Source organism: Nuphar pumila, chromosome 9 (genome assembly GCF_984573655.1).
Source record: "Nuphar pumila chromosome 9, dmNupPumi1.hap1.1, whole genome shotgun sequence".
Taxonomy (NCBI): domain Eukaryota; kingdom Viridiplantae; phylum Streptophyta; class Magnoliopsida; order Nymphaeales; family Nymphaeaceae; genus Nuphar; species Nuphar pumila.
The window spans coordinates 69,859,710-69,877,963 of NC_143257.1; the positions used below are offsets into that span (position 1 = coordinate 69,859,710).

General features: G+C 39.5%; 1 protein-coding gene across 1 annotated transcript; it reads left to right on the forward strand.

Annotated features, from left to right (window-relative positions):
• Positions 1-3,724: 3,724 nt before the first annotated feature.
• On the forward strand, positions 3,725-6,190 carry LOC149828626 (uncharacterized). The gene is made up of 3 exons (XM_090017103.1): positions 3,725-4,839; positions 5,185-5,822; positions 5,955-6,190. The coding sequence occupies exons 1-3, from the start codon at positions 3,725-3,727 to the stop codon at positions 6,188-6,190; spliced, it is 1,989 nt and encodes a 662-aa protein (XP_089873229.1).
• Positions 6,191-18,254: the final 12,064 nt, after the last annotated feature.

Below are 18,254 nucleotides of genomic sequence, written 5' to 3' on the forward strand. Positions count from 1 at the left end.
TAAATCATGAAAAGGGTTTGCTTATTCCGTATTTCAAATCCTCCCCTGAAATCGAGTAACCGTTAAAAAAAAAAAAAAGAGAAGAAAGAAAAGGGAAACACCTCTCGTATAGTTTTGTTTAAACGGGTTACATGTGTGATCTGAGCAGAGATTTAGACGTTAGTGTGGAGTTTCTCATTTCAAGTAATCTGAAAATAAAAGGTGTCAAAGAAGGGCCATGTGTAATATAGACATCATGGCTTCCTCAATACTAGCCAACAATAGAGCAGAATTCGCAATTTAGAACTCAGTTGCAGTTGGGGTTATGTGTGTCGCAACCCCGTTAGTGAACAAACAGACCCTGCGTTACTAGTTCCAATCGTGAGACGTCATTTGATTTACTGAGAATCTGATAGACATATTAGCCCTACTCTTTGTTTTTTTGTTCCATATATTACTCACGCTTCATGGAGAGCTGCCAACAAATTAATGTTGTAAGAGGCCTAGAAACTCAATTAAACCAAAAATCTGGATAATAAAATTAGTTAATAGAAGAGACTTTTCTGGATCGGTTTATGGGGGAAGAGTTTCCTTTTTGGTTGTGGTCCAAGTTGCAGCATAGTGGGTATCACAAAAGGTATACAGGACACAACTCTCACTAGTCAGGAGATGCCTGTATTTGAATTATACCATCAAACCACCAGATTGTATAAGGTTGGGTTGGGTAAGTAGTGATTGAATTGGCTTCTGGACTTTTACCGTATAATGGGTGGTATTTAATAAATCAGATTCCAATAAAGATACATATATATATATATATATATATATATATATATATATATATATATATATATATATATATATATATATAGTGGAAAATGAATGTTCAAATCACCACCTGGTTGGTTTTAGTGGGGTGTCTAGTGTGTACATGAGAACTTGAATTAAATTTTCAATACATACACGTAATGAGCACATGAAATAGTATTAAGAGGAAATTTCAAGTTACTTTATGTCCAGACCAAAGTGTCTCAACGATTACCTGTGTAAATGGTAATATTTAGTTACCCTCATAATATGTATAACACATGTAAGAGTTAGGCTGACTAAATACTCACCTAGATGGATATACACCCACGGTTGTTTGTTCTCTTTTCTTGTTAGAACTTCAGACGCTGTGGTGGTTCGCCTAATGATATAACCTGGTGGGATTTTAATTTGAATCCAGTTGTTGTTGCAGCCAACAATAGGTCAACTAGATGGCACACTGCAGGGCCTCTTGTGACCTGCTGGGCCATGCCGGTTGGAGTCCCGTTAGACAGGTCTTGACTGATAGTGATGGCGGATGTGGTAGGGTTCAGTAGAACCAAGTTCTACTGTGGCCAACATTTTTTTTTTTGGCAAAGTCATAGTGGTTAGTCAGCCGACCGAAACCACTGCTTTCGGTGGTACCACATAAATCGGTTTGCATAGTCATACCGGTTACAGTGGCTTCAATGGAGTGGACGGGTAGAGTGCTACACAACCCATAACTGCTGAAAATATATATATATATATATATGGACCCTCTTTACACTATGTGATGCGTAAGAAACCACCCACTGTTGTAATAGGCAGAAGGGGGTAGTAGCAACCACTTCCTTAGTTTAACCATCCACTGGGGTGATTCAGGGTGGAATGCACATGGTTGTGAGAATCAAAGGAGCCAACATGCTCGTTCACCTAGAAGGATCGTGGAGCATAACTCTAGAATGGTATAACTCGAGTTAGAATTTGAGTTGTATGTCAAGAGAGACATAAGAATCCGGTAAGCTAAATGGCAAAGGAAATATTTGTCGGGTTCGTTGTACAAAATATATATATATATATATATATATATATATATATATATATATATATATATATATATATATATATATATATATATATATATATATATATATATGATTGTGATGAGAACTGGGTATACCAGAAAAGGGTATATGTTACTGGTTTTCATCGGGTTTCTGGGTACACCATGACGGTGTATGTTACTGGATTCCCGGGTTCTGGGTACACTGGATCACAGTGTATGTTACCAGACCCATGGTCCACTTTGGCGAGAGTGGATGGTACACACTCCGTGGGACATACTTGTATTGTGAGAGCGAGACGTCTCACCCGGTCCCCAGTCCTCGGAGTTATGGGACCAGGACCACCAGTGAGTCCTAGGTGGTGGGTCCGAGTCTTCTGCAGAAGAGTTATGGGTGCATCCAATGCTAGTTCTTGCCAATTAGGGATCTCTCTCGGTCGAGCATCGTGCCCCTTTTGGGTATCCGTACGGCTAGTTATACGGGTTATATGAACCCCCGTATAATCTCGGTCCGCTACGATGTCGAATGCCTGTGCGTACCCACATGGTAAGAATTAAATGAAGATTCAAACCAATAAATGTGGAAATAACCAATGTGACCGATAGGGGTTCAAGTGGAACAAAACTTAGCAAGAAAAATATATGTATATGAGGATTAAATCTCTGGTAAATCATAATTCCTACATACTTGTTCGCATGACACTGCACATATGTATTTTGGACTGTATCACTTACTCAGACAGTGGTAGTCTGATTCCTTTATGGTTTACTGTTTTCAGGTGAAGACATAAATGTACAATCAGAGTGAGGGCACCGGCATCGTCAGGCGATCATGGCACTACTACTTTTTTGTTTAATGTTTCTGGATATTTGAACTTGATGTAATAAACTTTGTTAGGATGGAATAAGATTGAAGTTCTTAGTAGCTCCTCATTTATCTAGTTAAATGTTTAAAAAAAAAATGTTAGAATTTTCATAAAAAATAAATGGGGTGTTACAATTATGGTATCAGAGAAGGATAGAAAAGTAGTAATCATGACAACCTCGACGGTCTGCCATCACTCTGTAAGTATATAATTTAAACATATCCACAAAAAAAAAAAATTGTGCTTAGTTTGACCATATTTAACATTACTCAAGTATCTGAAAATCACTAAGTTATAGAATAACTATAACACTAGTTTTTTTTTTATATGTCTATGCCAACTAGATGGCGTGGGCTAATAGGTGCAACGATATTCTCGAGACCCTGCAAAACCTGGCTGGAGTGGTCGGCCAACAGGCCACAGCAATGCAACAAATGGGCACTAACTTACAACAAGTGGCCCAGGACAAATTGAATGCAATCGGGACCATGTCGTACAAGAAATTCATGGATATGGATCCACCTGCGTTTGTAGGAAAGACCAATCCTGAAGCAGCGGAGTCCTGGGTGCAGGAAATAGAGAGGATTTTTCGAGTGTTGGAAGTTTCGGCCGAACGACAGGTAGATTTTGGCACATATGGCCTGAAGGAACATACATAGAAGTGGTGGGAAACCACCCATGCAGTGAAGTTTCAGAATGGACCCGTGACATGGCCGCAGTTTGTGGAAGTGTTCAACAACACCTACTTTCCGAAACACGAGAGAACCAAGAAGATGCAGGAATTTCTCGACCTGCAACAAGGAGAAAGGACGTTGGCGGAATACATCACGAGGTTTCACAGCCTAGAGCATTATTGTCCCAATGTATACACGATGGACGAAGACCGGGCAATGAAATTTGCCCGAGGACTGAAAGCAGGACTCAGAAATCGCCTGTATACACGAGGGCCAAAAACCCTCGATGAGGCTATTCAGGTAAAAACAACTATTATGTAAAAAAAAAAAAAAATCCTAAACTATATTGGTGAATGTCACCAACCCAGGTTGCTACCTTGCTTGAGGATGATTGGAAGGAAGGGCAGAAGTTTCAGAAGAATCGCCCCGTTGTGCAAAAGCCAGAATTCAAGAAGAGGTTCAGTGGGAAGAAGTTCCACCTCAATGCTAAGAAACCAAGGCATTATGGAGAAAATAAAACGGTTCAGACCCAAGACCAGCAATGTCAGAAGTGCAACCGTTTCCATCCGGGGCAACAATGCCCTCGAGAGACGGGCGGCTGCCTTTACTGTGGAAAACTGGAGCACTATATCAGAGAGTGCCGCAAGAAACAGGCAGATGATGCAAAAAGGGCAAGTGGAGGTCAACAACCACAATCACAGCAGCAAGCACCACCATCTCAGCACGCAAATCAGAAGAAGATGATCGGGAGAGTTTATGCAACCTCGGCAGAAGAACTTCAGAAGGGCGATTTGGTCCAAGTTACAGTTCTCATATCTGGACAAGCCGCTTTAGTACTCTTTGATTGTGGAGCAACACATTCTTTCATATCTGTTAATTTTGCTAAACAACTTAGGGCACCCACCGAATCATTGAAGCATGAATTAGTAGTTTATAATCCCATCGGACTTAATGAACCATGTGTAAATTACATGCCAAACATACAAGTCGTGTTAGGAGAACAAACACTACTTGCAAACCTAATCCTACTCGATATGACAGAATATGATGTCATATTAGGTGTGGATTGGTTGTATGAACACTATGCCAGAATCTTGTGTAGAGAAGGTAGAGTGATCATATCCCGACCGAATGAACCAAAAGTTGGGTTTCGCCTTTCGAGACCAATTATAAAGCAGAGGATGATATCGGCCTTAAAAGCGAATAAGTATGTCCAGAGGGGAGATACTGCCTTCCTAGTGAATATGATTGGAGGTGAAGTTAAGGTCAAGATCCAAGATCTGGATATCGTCAGAGACTTTTCCGATGTGTTTCAGGATGAGTTACCAGGGATACCTCCACCTCGGAAGGTGGAATTCGGAATTGATGTGGTACCAGGTACTAAGCCAATCTCCAGAGCACCTTACCGAATGGCGCCAGCCGAATTGGAAGAACTAAAGAAGCAACTTCAAGAGCTGATGGATTGTGGGTTTGTAAGACCAAGCATATCACCATGGGGAGCACCAGTGTTGTTCGTGAAAAAGAAGGATGGATCCATGAGACTCTGTATCGATTACAGGATGCTCAATCAGGCGACGGTGAAAAACAAATATCCATTACCTCGCATTGAGGATCTATTTGATCAATTAAGGAATGCTAAAGTCTTCTCAAAGATCGACTTGAGATCCGGCTATCATCAGTTGAGAATCAAAGATGAAGACATCCCAAAGTCGGCTTTCCGCACTAGGTACGGCCACTATGAATTTGTCGTGATGCCTTTTGGACTCACGAATGCCCCTGCCGCCTTCATGGACTTGATGAATCGAGTCTTTAGGCCATACTTGGACACTTTTGTCATTGTGTTCATTGACGACATATTGATATACTCGGAGAGTGCGGATGAACATCGAGAGCATCTAAGGACCGTACTGGAGACTCTACGAGAACACCAGTTGTATGCCAAATTTTCAAAGTGCGAGTTTTGGCTCGACCAAGTTATGTTCCTTGGACACGTTATCTCCAAGGAGGGTGTTTCGGTGGACCTAGCAAAGGTGGAGGCTGTAACTAATTGGGCTCCACCAAAGAATGTTAGCGAGATCAGGAGTTTTCTCGGGTTGGCAGGATATTATAGACGGTTCATTCAAGATTTCTCTAGAATCGCGATGCCAATGACGAAGCTCTTACGAAAAGGTGTGAAGTTCGTTTGGAGCGAAAAATGTGAAGAGAGTTTTCAGACCCTCAAGACAAAACTGACTACAGCCCCTGTGCTGGCGTTACCCTCGGGAAGCGGTGGATTTGTGGTATACACTGATGCTTCGGGTACTGGATTGGGTTGTGTATTAATGCAACATGACAAGGTCATAGCATATGTGTCAAGGCAGTTGAAGACCCATGAGAGGAATTATCCCACACATGACCTGGAGTTAGCAGCAGTGGTGTTCGCTCTTAAAGTATGGAGGCATTACCTATATGGTGATCAATTCGAGATATTTACAGATCATAAAAGTTTAAAATATTTGTTTTCACAAAAAGAATTAAATATGAGACAAAGGAGATGGCTCGAATTCATAAAGGATTATGAGTTCACCCTTTCCTACGATCCAGGGAAAGCGAACGTCGTAGCGGATGCTCTCAGTCGAAAGTCGGGCAGTGGATTGGCCAGTTTAATAAATATAGAATGGAAGTTGATAGAAAACTTTGCAGAATGGAGTCCATTCACAACAAGCTCCGGCATAATAAAAGTGAATAATCTCACTATACAACCAGAATTCAAAGAGAAGGTAATACCGAAACAGAAGGAAGATCCTCAGTATGGGAAGATGGAGACACGGGCTCAATAAGAAGATAATGAATTCAGGCGAAGAGAGGATGGAAGCATATGGATGCGGGAAAGACTATGGGTCCCCAGCGACCCAGAGTTGAGAGAAGAATTACTAGGTGAAGCCCACAAAAGCAAATACACCATTCACCCGGTAAGTACAAAAATGTTCAAGGATCTACAACGTGGGTATTGGTGGAACGGAAAGAAACGCGATATCGCTAGATACGTCGCGAAATGTTTGACTTGCCAACAAGTCAAGATTGAACATCAGAGACCCGGAGGTATGATGCAATTGATGGAAATTCCTCAATGGAAGTGGGAGAACATAACCATGGTCTTCATAATGGGATTACCCCGCACACGGAGAAAACATGATGCCATTTGGGTCATCGTCGATAGACTAACCAAATCGGCGCATTTTCTGCCGATGAGGAAGGGTCAATCATTGGAAAGCTTGACGGAGCTGTACATTCAAGAGATAGTCAGATTGCATGGAGTACCAATCTCCATTATTTCTGATCGAGATCCTCGGTTCACTTCTCGATTGTGGCAACAACTTCAGTCTGCGCTGGGTGCCAAATTAAAGTTTAGTACAACTTTTCACCCCCAGACTAACGGACAATCAGAAAGGACCATACAAACATTGGAAGATATGTTGAGGGCTTGCATGTTGGATTGGAAAGGTGAGTGGGATACTCACGTGGTGCTAGCAGAGTTCGCGTACAACAATAGTTACCATGCAAGCATTGGAATGGCACCGTTTGAAGCTCTGTATGGGCGACCTTGTAGATCGCCAGTACATTGGAATGAGGTGGGAGAAAGAACAATTGAATCCCCTATAATACTCCAACATTATACAGAACAAATCCAAAAGATCCAGAATAGACTGCGTGCTGCTCAAAGCCGACAAAAGAGTTACGCGGATCAGCGACGTAGAGAGCTAGCGTTCGAAATGGGAGACCTAGTGTTTGTGAAAGTATCGCCAACCAAGAGTGTTTTTAGGTTTGGCAAGAAGGGAAAGCTCAGCCCTCGATATGTAGGGCCATTCAACATATTAGAGAGGATCGGCCAAACGGCATACCCAGTGGAATTACCTCCTCAATTTACGAATATTCACAATGTATTCCATATATCAATGTTGCGAAAGTATGTACCAGATCCCTCCCTTGTGCTACAATTCGAGGATCTGCAGGTACAAGAGGACTTGACGATAGAGGAGCGTCCCATGGAAATCGTAGATCGTCGTGAAAGAGTGATGAGAAATAAGACCATCACATTAGTTAAAGTTTGCTGGCAACACCATGGGCTCGAAGAATGTACCTGGGAGCCCGAAGGAGCAATGAAAGAAAGATACCCTGATCTGTTTATATCTAATGTGTAACGAATTTCGCGGACGAAATTCTTTTTAGGGGGAAAGGATGTAAAACCCGCAAAAATTACGACAATTATCAAATTTAAGAAAGGTTATAATTATTGGAAATGAATACGATAAAAGGATGAAGAGTCGATCCAAATGGATCAAGCGGATCCAATAATCAGATTCAAATAGTATATAGGGATTTGGATCTTGGATGGAGTTGAAACCCACTTAAAAATCCAGCTTCAAATTTTCAATTTCAACTACATTCGCAAAATACGTCTCGAAAGTATCACCTCTTGCGAATATCGCCATCGTCAGGACCATACTCGACTTAAACATGCTTTCCAGTAATTCACATGAAATAACGAGATTTTTCCTTGTTGGGTCTCAAATTTGGGGAGTTACTAGTCATATGTATTTTGAATTTTGATTTATAATTCTCGGGACTTGATTCTTCATGAACAGTGCGCTCGCCAATTTGTATGTCATGCTTACGCGATTTAGAACATCGCCCATCACTGAAGTAGTTTTTAGTTGAAAAGAAGTACAACCAAGTAAGAGTTTGCACACTGGTATGGTGGGTTGCCTCAATAGGAAGAGAGTGTGGTTCGAAACCCCATGGACACCCGATATTTTTAGAAAACATTATTTTTGTAAAATGCGTCAAAAGAGGACAAATAGGTTATCGCTGCAAGGTATTGCAACGAAACACAACTTGGTGTAATGGTGGGGCTTGTTACCCCTTAGGATGGAGACCTCAGTTCAAATCCCCAAGGCACCAATAATACAGAGCATTTTTTTTAAAGGATTAACGATTTTTTTTTCTCTCTTCTCTCAAATTGGGCGTTTCAACTTCCCATTTAAGGTGACTTAAATGGGGAAAGGGTGACGCCCACAGGAAAGAACGGCTGGGCGTTTTTCCCAACTGGGAAACCCAACCAAGTAAAAAAAAATAATAATAAATTAATAATAAATCAAGGTGTAAATAAATGAGGAATTTAATTTTGAAGAAGGGGCAAATTTTTTTTAGGAAAGGCTGAACGTTGGGCCACCTTGGAAGCCCAACAGTCCAGCAATTGAGAAGGCTGCAATAAAAACCATATTAATTTTTACGTTTTTTTTAGGAAACCCTACAACAACTAACGAGGTATCTTGGAACCCAAGGCCTCTTGATCTCTCTCTCACGCCCCCTTCAGCCCAAACGTGTGACCCTCCTTCCCTCTCCCCTTCAGTCCAACCAGCTGAACGATTTCCCATATTCAGTACCCCCACCATTGATTCCGGTGAGGAGCTCGCACGTGAGTATCCGACGTCCGCGAGGAGGGCGAACATTTTTCCGGTGGATTCACGCTCACACGAGGTAAGGGATACACAACTAAATACATATTGGTAATGTAATGTGTTCCTAAATCATGAAAAGGTTTGCTTATTCCGTATTTCAAATCCTCCCCTGAAATCGAGTAACTGTTAAAAAAAAAAAAAAGAGAAGAAAGAAAAGGGAAACACCTCTCGTATAGTTTTGTTTAAACGGGTTACGTGTGTGATCTAAGCAGAGATTTAGACATTAGTGTGGAGTTTCTCATTTCAAGTAATCTGAAAATAAAAGGTGTCAAAGAAGGGCCATGTGTAATATAGACGTCATGGCTTCCTCAATACAAGCCAACAATAGAGCAGAATTCGCAATTTAGAACTCAGTTGCAGTTGGGGTTATGTGTGTCGCAACCCCGTTAGTGAACAAACAGACCCTGCGTTACTAGTTCCAATCGTGAGACATCATTTGATTTACTGAGAATCTGATAGACATATTAGCCCTACTCTTTGTTTTTTTGTTCCATATATTACTCACGCTTCATGGAGAGCTGCCAGCAAATTAATGTTGTAAGAGGCCTAGAAACTCAATTAAACCAAAAATCTGGATAATAAAATTAGTTAATAGAAGAGACTTTTCTGGATCGGTTTATGGGGGAAGAGTTTCCTTTTTGGTTGTGGTCCAAGTTGCAGCATAGTGGGTTTCACTCTAGGTATACAGGACACAAGTCTCACTAGTCAGGATATGCCTGTATTTGAATTATACCATCAAATCACCAGATTGTATAACGTTGGGTTGGGTAAGTAGTGATTGAATTGTCTTCTGGACTTTTACCGTATAATGGGTGGTATTTAGTAAATCAGATTCCAATGAAGATATATATATATATATATATATATATATATATATATATATATATATATATATAGTGGAAAATGAATGTTCAGATCACCACCTGGTTGGTTTTAGTGGGGTGTCTAGTGTGTACATGAGAACTTGAATTAAATTTTCAATACATACACGCAATGAGCACATGAAATAGTATTAAGAGGAAATTTCAAGTTACTTTATGTCCAGACCAAAGTGTCTCAACGATTACCTGTGCAAATGGTAATATTTAGTTACCCTGATAATATGTATAACACATGTAAGAGTTAGGCTGACTAAATACTCGCCTAGATGGATATACACCCACGGTTGTTTGTTCTCTTTTCTTGTTAGAACTTCAGACGCTGTGGTGGTTCGCCTAATGACATAACCTGGTGGGATTTTAATTTGAATCCAGTTGCTGTTGCAGCCAGCAATAGGTCAACTAGATGGCATGCTGCAGGGCCTCTTGTGACCTGCTGGGCCATGCCGGTTGGAGTCCCGTTAGACAGGTCTTGACTGATAGTGATGGCGGATGTGGTAGGGTTCAGTAGAACCAAGTTCTACTGTGGCCAACGTTTTTTTTTTGGCAAAGTCATAGTGGTGAGTCAGCCGACCGAAACCACTGCTTTCGGTGGTACCACATAAATCGGTTTGCATAGTCATACCGGTTACAGTGGCTTCAATGGAGTGGACGGGTAGAGTGCTACATAACCCATAACTGCTGAATATATATATATATATATATATATATATATATATATATGGACCCTCTTTACACTATGTGATGCGTAAGAAACCACCCACTGTTGTAATAGGCAGAAGGGGCTAGTAGCAACCACTTCCTTAGTTGAACCATGCACTAGGGTGATTCAGGGTGGAATGCACATGGTTGTGAGAATCAAAGGAGCCAATATGCTCGTTCACCTAGAAGGATCATGGAGCATAACTCTAGAATGGTATAACTTGAGTTAGAATTTGAGTTGTATGTCAAGAGAGACATAAGAATCCGGTAAGCTAAATGGCAAAGGAAATATTCGTCGGGTTCATTGTACAAAAATATATATATATATATGATTGTGATGAGAACTGGGTATACCAGAAAAGGGTATATGTTACTGGTTTTCATCGGGTTTCTGGGTACACCATGACGGTGTATGTTACTGGATTCCCGGGTTCTGGGTACACTTGATCACAGTGTATGTTACCAGACCCATGGTCCACTTTGGAGAGAGTGGATGGTACACACTCCGTGGGACATACTTGTATTGTGAGAGCGAGACGTCTCACCCGGTCCCCAGTCCTCGGAGTTAGGGGACCAGGACCACCAGTGAGTCCTAGGTGGTGGGTCCGAGTCTTCTGCAGAAGAGTTATGGGTGCATCCAATGCTAGTTCTTGCCAATTAGGGATCTCTCTCGGTCGAGCACCGTGCCCCTTTTGGGTATCCGTACGGCTAGTTATACGGGTTATATGAACCCCCGTATAATCTCGGTCCGCTACGATGTCGAATGCCTGTGCGTACCCACATGGTAAGAATTAAATGAAGATTCAAACCAATAAATGTGGAAATAACCAATGTGACCGATAGGGGTTCAAGTGGAACAAAACTTAGCAAGAAAAATATATGTATATGGGGATTAAATCTCTGGTAAATCATAATTCCTACATACTTGTTCGCATGACACTGCACATATGTATTTTGGATTGTATCACTTACTCAGACAGTGGTAGTCTGATTCCTTTATGGTTTACTGTTTTCAGGTGAAGACATAAATGTACAATCAGAGTGAGGGCACCGGCATCGTCAGGCGATCATGGCACTACTACTTTTCTGTTTAATGTTTCTGGATATTTGAACTTGATGTAATAAACTTTGTTAGGATGGAATAAGATTGAAGTTCTTAGTAGCTCCTCATTTATCTAGTTAAATGTTTAAAAAAAAAATGTTAGAATTTTCATTAAAAATAAATGGGGTGTTACATGGAAGCTCTGCGGTATGTGTTAGAGCTGGGATTCTTTCTTCTAACATGGAACTTAACAAAAGAACTAACCAAACCTAAATCTAAGTTCAAATGGAAGTGAGGATGTGTTGTGCTTAATGAATGTATGAAGTTGCAACGATTTTTGTGTATTGTGTAGTGCAGAAATTAAAAACACAGTGAAGGGGGCTGTAAGTGTTGAATATAGTGGAGTGGCAGGATGCACACTGGAGAGTGGTAATGGATATATAGGCTGGATAGTAAAATGAAATCAATGCTAAAATAGATGTTATGAAAACTAAATCATTATTCAGAAAGTGAATAGACATGTAAAATCAAAATGCAAATGCATTTAGACAGCAATTGAGAAGCACATATATATATCTTGCAGAGAATTCTCAAATACATAAGTAAAGAAAGTAGAAACTATGCTGGAGATATATATTGGAATGTGCAAGGAGAAAACAAGGGGATGCACAGGGAAACAAGAATACAACAGTGGTTGTACCAGTGAATAGCAGTGTAATTGCAGGTAAAGTGAATTACAGGTAATGGGTAGCTGGGATGCAGGGCATGTATATAGTGTGTTGAAGCATGCTCGCATTGTGGTGGAAGGTATGTGCTGTGAAGGAGGTGAAAATATGGAAATATGCATGACTGGAAAGAAAAGTGAAGATGATAAAAGGATGCTGGTAGTATGAGTGATAAAGAGAATGCTATTGATGATGGTATACAGCAGTGGAAAAAATGTAAGGTAGTTATAGTGAGATGAAGAAAAAGGTATAATGGGAATGAGGGAGTGAGGTGTGATGGAATGTGCTGGAGAATAGGGGCACAATCGACTTACTGTAGTGAATGTTAAAGGTATGGAAGCGGTGAATGATGGCAAACATGTTATGTAGAACCTTGACCTGTAGCAGTAGGTATATTGCTGCTGTTATGAAGTAGTGATAGGGAGATAATGCATCATGAAAAAAAAAATGCAGCAAGATGATTATGAGAGTAACAGATGATGGGCCAGACCCTTTTTTTTTTGCAGGAAATAATACACAGACTAACCTAAAGTTTGAGCAAGATATCAAAATTTACTTGCATCTCCCCCGCAACGAGTGTTGTATAATCTCATGTTAGGTTCCCCATAAAAAAAAATTAGCTCCATCCGCATCAGTTTGAACATACCACAAGGCATTTTGGGGCTTTCATGGCCAAACGAGTGTTTGACAAAATATTCTTCAGTTAGTGGCAATACTGTTACTTCCAAACAGCAAAAGGGGCTAATTGCAATAGACTTTGGACCCAAGGTTCTTCTCACAAAATCTTAACGTTGGAAGGCTATTTCGATATTCTTTCCTCCAAAGTTTCAAGAAGAACAAATGATATATGTAAGAGGGCACCCTTTAGAGTTCCCATTGGTTTCCATGATATATTTTGCAATACTTCAGAAATGCAGGGCAAGAGTTTCCTCTGCGTCTGACAGATGGAACGAAGCTAGCTTCTGCATTACTATAGGGATTCACGGCTTCTCAATGCACCAAGTGGTTTTGAGACCCTGGATTAACTCATGACCTGATAGGCCACCATTCATGGCTGCTACTTGGATGCCACAAAGGATATCTGTCGAGTCTAAAAAAATTTTACGTCCCAGCATTCCAGCTCCCAGCAAGGCAGTTCGATTTTTTTTTTGAATTGTTCTGGTAACTTGGAGACAAGGACTGATGCTTGATGCAGGGATGTGATGCTGGGATATATATGAATCATGGTTGTGCTGAATGATGTGCAAAACTGAAAAATGGGTGTGACTGAGGTAGAAGATGACATATGACAGACGTTAATGCATGGAATGTAGAAAAACATGGATGAACAATGAGATGACCCAACACCCGAATGTTTAACCTGGTGCAAATGCTGGCAAGTAAATGTTAATCGTCGTTTAGAGTGTACAGGTAGCTCCACAAGTTGGCTTCAGCAAGGGGGAATAATGCTATGTAAATGTACATGTCATAAAAAAATGCTTGGTGGATCTTCAGGAGTGTAGCGGTGGAGATTGAGGGGTTCACAGCTAATGAAGCAGAGTGGATATAATGAAAAGAAGGAATAATGGCATCGATCGGAAATTCAGATGTGGATGAGTAATCGCAAAAAAAAAAAAAAAACAGAGTAAAATGAGAAATCACTCAAAGAAACCAAGGAGCAGGCAAAGAATTAAAGAACAGTCAAGCAATGAACACAGACAAAAATTTAGATTCATATAACCATCGAAATTAGCAAACGATTCAGGAAGAGAGACGATAATTCATAGTATACATAAAAATTAAAAAAAAATGATCATCGACTGATGTCAAGTGTAAACCTAAAACCAACAGGAACTGGAAATCAAAAGAGAAATTGAAATAAGAATAGAAAAGGGGATCGGGCTATAAGGAAATGCCAAACTAACTAAAGTTCAAATTATTTATAAAAAAAATAAATAAATAAAACGAATGTTGGAATCCAACGTTCCATTGCTGTAGCTATAGGTAAATCGATTCTGCTATATTCAGATTGATCTTACCCCTGATGCTTTGAAAGAAAAAGAAATGAAAAAGAAAAAAAAAAAGAAAAAAAAAAAAAACAAAACAAAACAAACAAAGAAATAGGGGAAAGAAAAAGAAAATCAGAGGCAGCATGATGCTATATGAAAACATTTACAGAAAATTGAAGAAGAAAGAGGAGAGTCCCTTACCGTGGCTCTGCTGGAATCCCACGAGAGGAGAGAAGCCTTTGGAGTTCTACTGAAATTCTGAAGGGTGGACAAGGGGCCTTGATTTTCTCTGCGATGGAGGCCTTCTATTGCTGAAGGAAAGGGGACCGATTTGCTGGGACTTCGATTCAGGAGGGAACAATGCCTTCTGTATGCTATTGTAGCATGAGATCGCCCTTTTCCTGTAACTAATCGATAGAAGACAATACAAAAGAGGAAGAAAATAGGGGAAAAGAGAAGGAAACTTAGAGAAGCAAGAGGGGAGGAAAGAGGGAAGAGCAAAAGAAGTATCGAATGTTGCAGGCGGCGATCGGAGAAGAAGGAGATGATGGCAGGGTGGAAACGGATCTTGAACCCGTCTCCTTCATGCCTCTTTTAAAGAGGGGGAAGAAGCTTCAGGAAATCGTTCGTTGAAGATGGACGGGAGGAGAGGATGGTAGAGGATGCGATCAGGAGGAGGCCGTTGCAACCTTCCCCAATTTTAAAAAAGATGCTCCCTAAAAAAAAAAAAAATCATAAAATGGTTTTAAAATGAGGTTTTTAGCAAAACAATTTTCAAAAGAGTTTTAAACTGCATATTCTCTGATTTTTTGGATTTTTTGTTGTTTTCCTGTATTTTTGTATTTTTAGAATAGAATCCTAAGATTTACGAGGAAATAAAGATTTAAAACTGATTTTTCTGTATTTTTGCAAAATATTTACAAAAGAGAGCTTTTTTTAGAATTAAAAGCTATTTCTCTGGAAAATTCTTCAGAAAGCATATTTGGAACTGAAATTCAAGGTGATATTCGAGGTTTGGACCTCAAATCGAGAAAATATAAAATAGTGGATCCAAATGGGTGTCGAATGAGCTCCTTGAGTCATTTAGAAAATGTTTTTGGTATTTTATAATTTCAATTTGTAATTTGAACAACGAGGCTCAAATTTAGACTTTAAACATCGGGTTCGGTCTCCGAAATCAAGTTTGAATGGAATTTAATCCAGAAAATCTGAAGAACAACTGAAGATTGACTTTGATTTTCTCAAAAAATGGAGCCAGGGGCAAAAAGGTCAATTTTGCAAAACTTTAGAAAAATTTGGGGTGTTCACAGATGCCCCTCTTTGCTACTAAGCCGGTTGAAAGTCGAGCTTAGTGGCAAAGATAACACTCAAAATTTTAAAAATGCCCTAGTCAGCAGATCTGAACTGGGTGTGGAAGAATCATTTTGGAAACATATGGCTCTTCAGGCTTAAAACCTTGTCCTGAATGGTTTTGAGGAGACAAAATCCTCGAAGATGATATGATTGAGTAGAAAATGAGGAAATCGTGATGGGACTTTTGATGAAAATCCCGAAAACGGTGGAAAATAAGAATTTCGATCAAGTCTCATGGGTGAGATAAGATACTCTTTTGGAATGATTCAGATTTAGCCCTTATCCTGGATGGGACGAAGATATATCAAGATGTATTTGAATGAGGAAAGGAATACATGAGGACCTTGATGGGACATTTTTGAAAAATGCCTCGTGAGATGCAGCTCACGTAAAATCCTTTCTTGGTGGATATATGAAGCATGGATTCCTCGATGGGAAGAGCCATGATGGGACTGGAAGAAAACATCTTGTCAAAACGAGGAATTTTGTAGGAACAAGACTCAGGTTTAACCCAAACCCGAAAAGAGAAGATACCTCGCAAAGCGAGGTTTAGGCTTAACCCTTAACCTGAAAGGAGGAATCTACCATATGGATTTCTCAAATGGAGAAGCCATAATAGGACCTTCGAAGTTTGGACGAACAAATCCGAAAGGGGTTTTCGAAAAGGAGGAAAATAGGGTTCCCTAAAGCTTTAAAAAGGGGACGAAATGGGGTGTCTCATTGCTGAGACTGAAATAGCTTTTGAAATCAATGACCTCTCGCAGAAAATATAGGTTTGACCCTTGACCTGAGTGGGTACTACCACGCGGAATCTTCAGATGAAGAAACCGTGATGGGACAGGAAGAGATACTTCTTCTGAAGGAGGCAACTCTTCTGAAAAATATAAACAATGCTAGGTTGCATAAAAAATAAATATTGAATATTTATTTCATTCTTGGAATAGCTAGAAAATTTTGCCAATAAGATAAAATCGTAGTTGATTAAAAAATGCTTGAAAATGTGCATGTATGTGCAAAAAGACATTCCCTCTTTTACTTAGAGTATTTCCTCCATCAAGGTTAACTCCTCGGTTTTACTAGTCAAATTCAAAATTTTAGCGCTGATGATTTTCTTCAAGGAAGCTATTCATTTCCTTGATATAAAAAGAGAAGAAATATTCTTAATTTCATAAAAGCAAGTAGTGAAGAGATATTGATAAAAGAATTTTGCATGAGAAAAGATGACTTCTGGCAATTTCGGCAGTTTGATATCTGAGCGTTTTCCCATGATGATCCTTTTGCACTCTTTTTGAGTCATTGAACTTTCTTGGGTTTTTAACATCATCCTTCATTTGGATGTTCCTGACTTTTCTCTCTTTTTCGGGGAAGGGTACGTCATAAACTCCTTCATCTTGGAGATGTTTCGACCCTTCTTTTGTTTCAGGTATTATATAGGCTCAAAGGGTCTTTAGATGATAGTAGAAATCAAACATCTTTTAGGGTTTGTCGGTAGGTTCATCGCACCCGCCTTCATCTCGACGGTGAACTGAACTTTCCCTGGAAGGATCCTTCACAAACTCCTTCATCTCGAAGATGATCCAAATCTTCTTTGGCCCCGGGGGTCTAACTCGCATATTCGTCTTCATCTTGACAACAATTGAGAGATCTCTTTTGCGAATATTTGATTGCGACTTTAAATGAATGAGAAGACATGGATTGAGTGGATTTTTTTTATAGCTCGAGATATTTCCACTGTTTGATTGCCAGATAACCGTCTTTTAAGCATGCGCCATAGCCATGATCAATATCAATTCGCTTCTGGCTTTTCAACATCATTGAATATTTCTTTCACTGATTATATCGAGGACATTTCTTATATCATTTTGGTTGATCAACAGGAAAAGATTTGAATTTTACCTTTTTTTCGCAAAAAGTTTTACCCTTTTGGAAAGAAATACTAGAGATAATCTGAGGTAATTCTTTTGTGTAGTAAGATTCATTGGAATCAACAAGTATTTTTAGCGAATTGGCAAAGTTTTTGAGAATTCTTTGTGAAATAATCACTCAATATGGATCTTGATAGGACTTTTAGCTGAATTTTGGAAGAAATAACATAAAAACATTGGTTTTATCAAACAACATTGGCTCAATAGGGACTCAACCTAAGATCCGCAAAGAAATATTAGATCCATAGGGATTCATCCTACGGACTGAATTTTTGAAAAATGAAGTTAGTTTAATAAGAATTCGACCTAAGAATTTGCAAAAGAATTTTTGACTAATAAGAATTTATCTATAGACTGAATTTTTTCGAAGAATGAGTTTGGTTTAATAGGAATTCAACCTAAGAACCGTAAAAGAATATTTGATTGGTAGGGATTCGACCTACAGACTGAAATTTTAAAAATGAATTTTGGTTTAATAGGAGTTCAACCTAACTGTAAAAGAATATAGATTAGTAGGATTTCAAACTACAGATTTATTTTTTGAAAAATGAATATGGTTCGATAGGGATTCAACCTAAGAACCATAGAAAGAATATGGATTAGCAGGAATTCAACATGCAGATTAAAATTTGGGAAAATGAATTTTGGTTTAATAGGAGTTCAACCTTAGAACCGCAAAAGAATATAGATCGGTAGGAATTCAACCTACAGACTGAAATTTTGGAAAGAAATGAATTTTGGTTTAGTAGGAATTCAACCTAAGAACCGC

Bases quoted from the DNA above. Each gene is read 5' to 3' on its own strand.
- LOC149828626 (XM_090017103.1), top strand. From the start codon at position 3,725: ATGTCACCAACCCAGGTTGCTACCTTGCTTGAGGATGATTGGAAGGAA. The intron at 4,840-5,184 runs GTTTGTAAGACC...TCGAGTCTTTAG, and splicing joins CAAGAGCTGATGGATTGTGG to GCCATACTTGGACACTTTTG. The intron at 5,823-5,954 runs GTGATCAATTCG...CCTACGATCCAG, and splicing joins ATGGAGGCATTACCTATATG to GGAAAGCGAACGTCGTAGCG.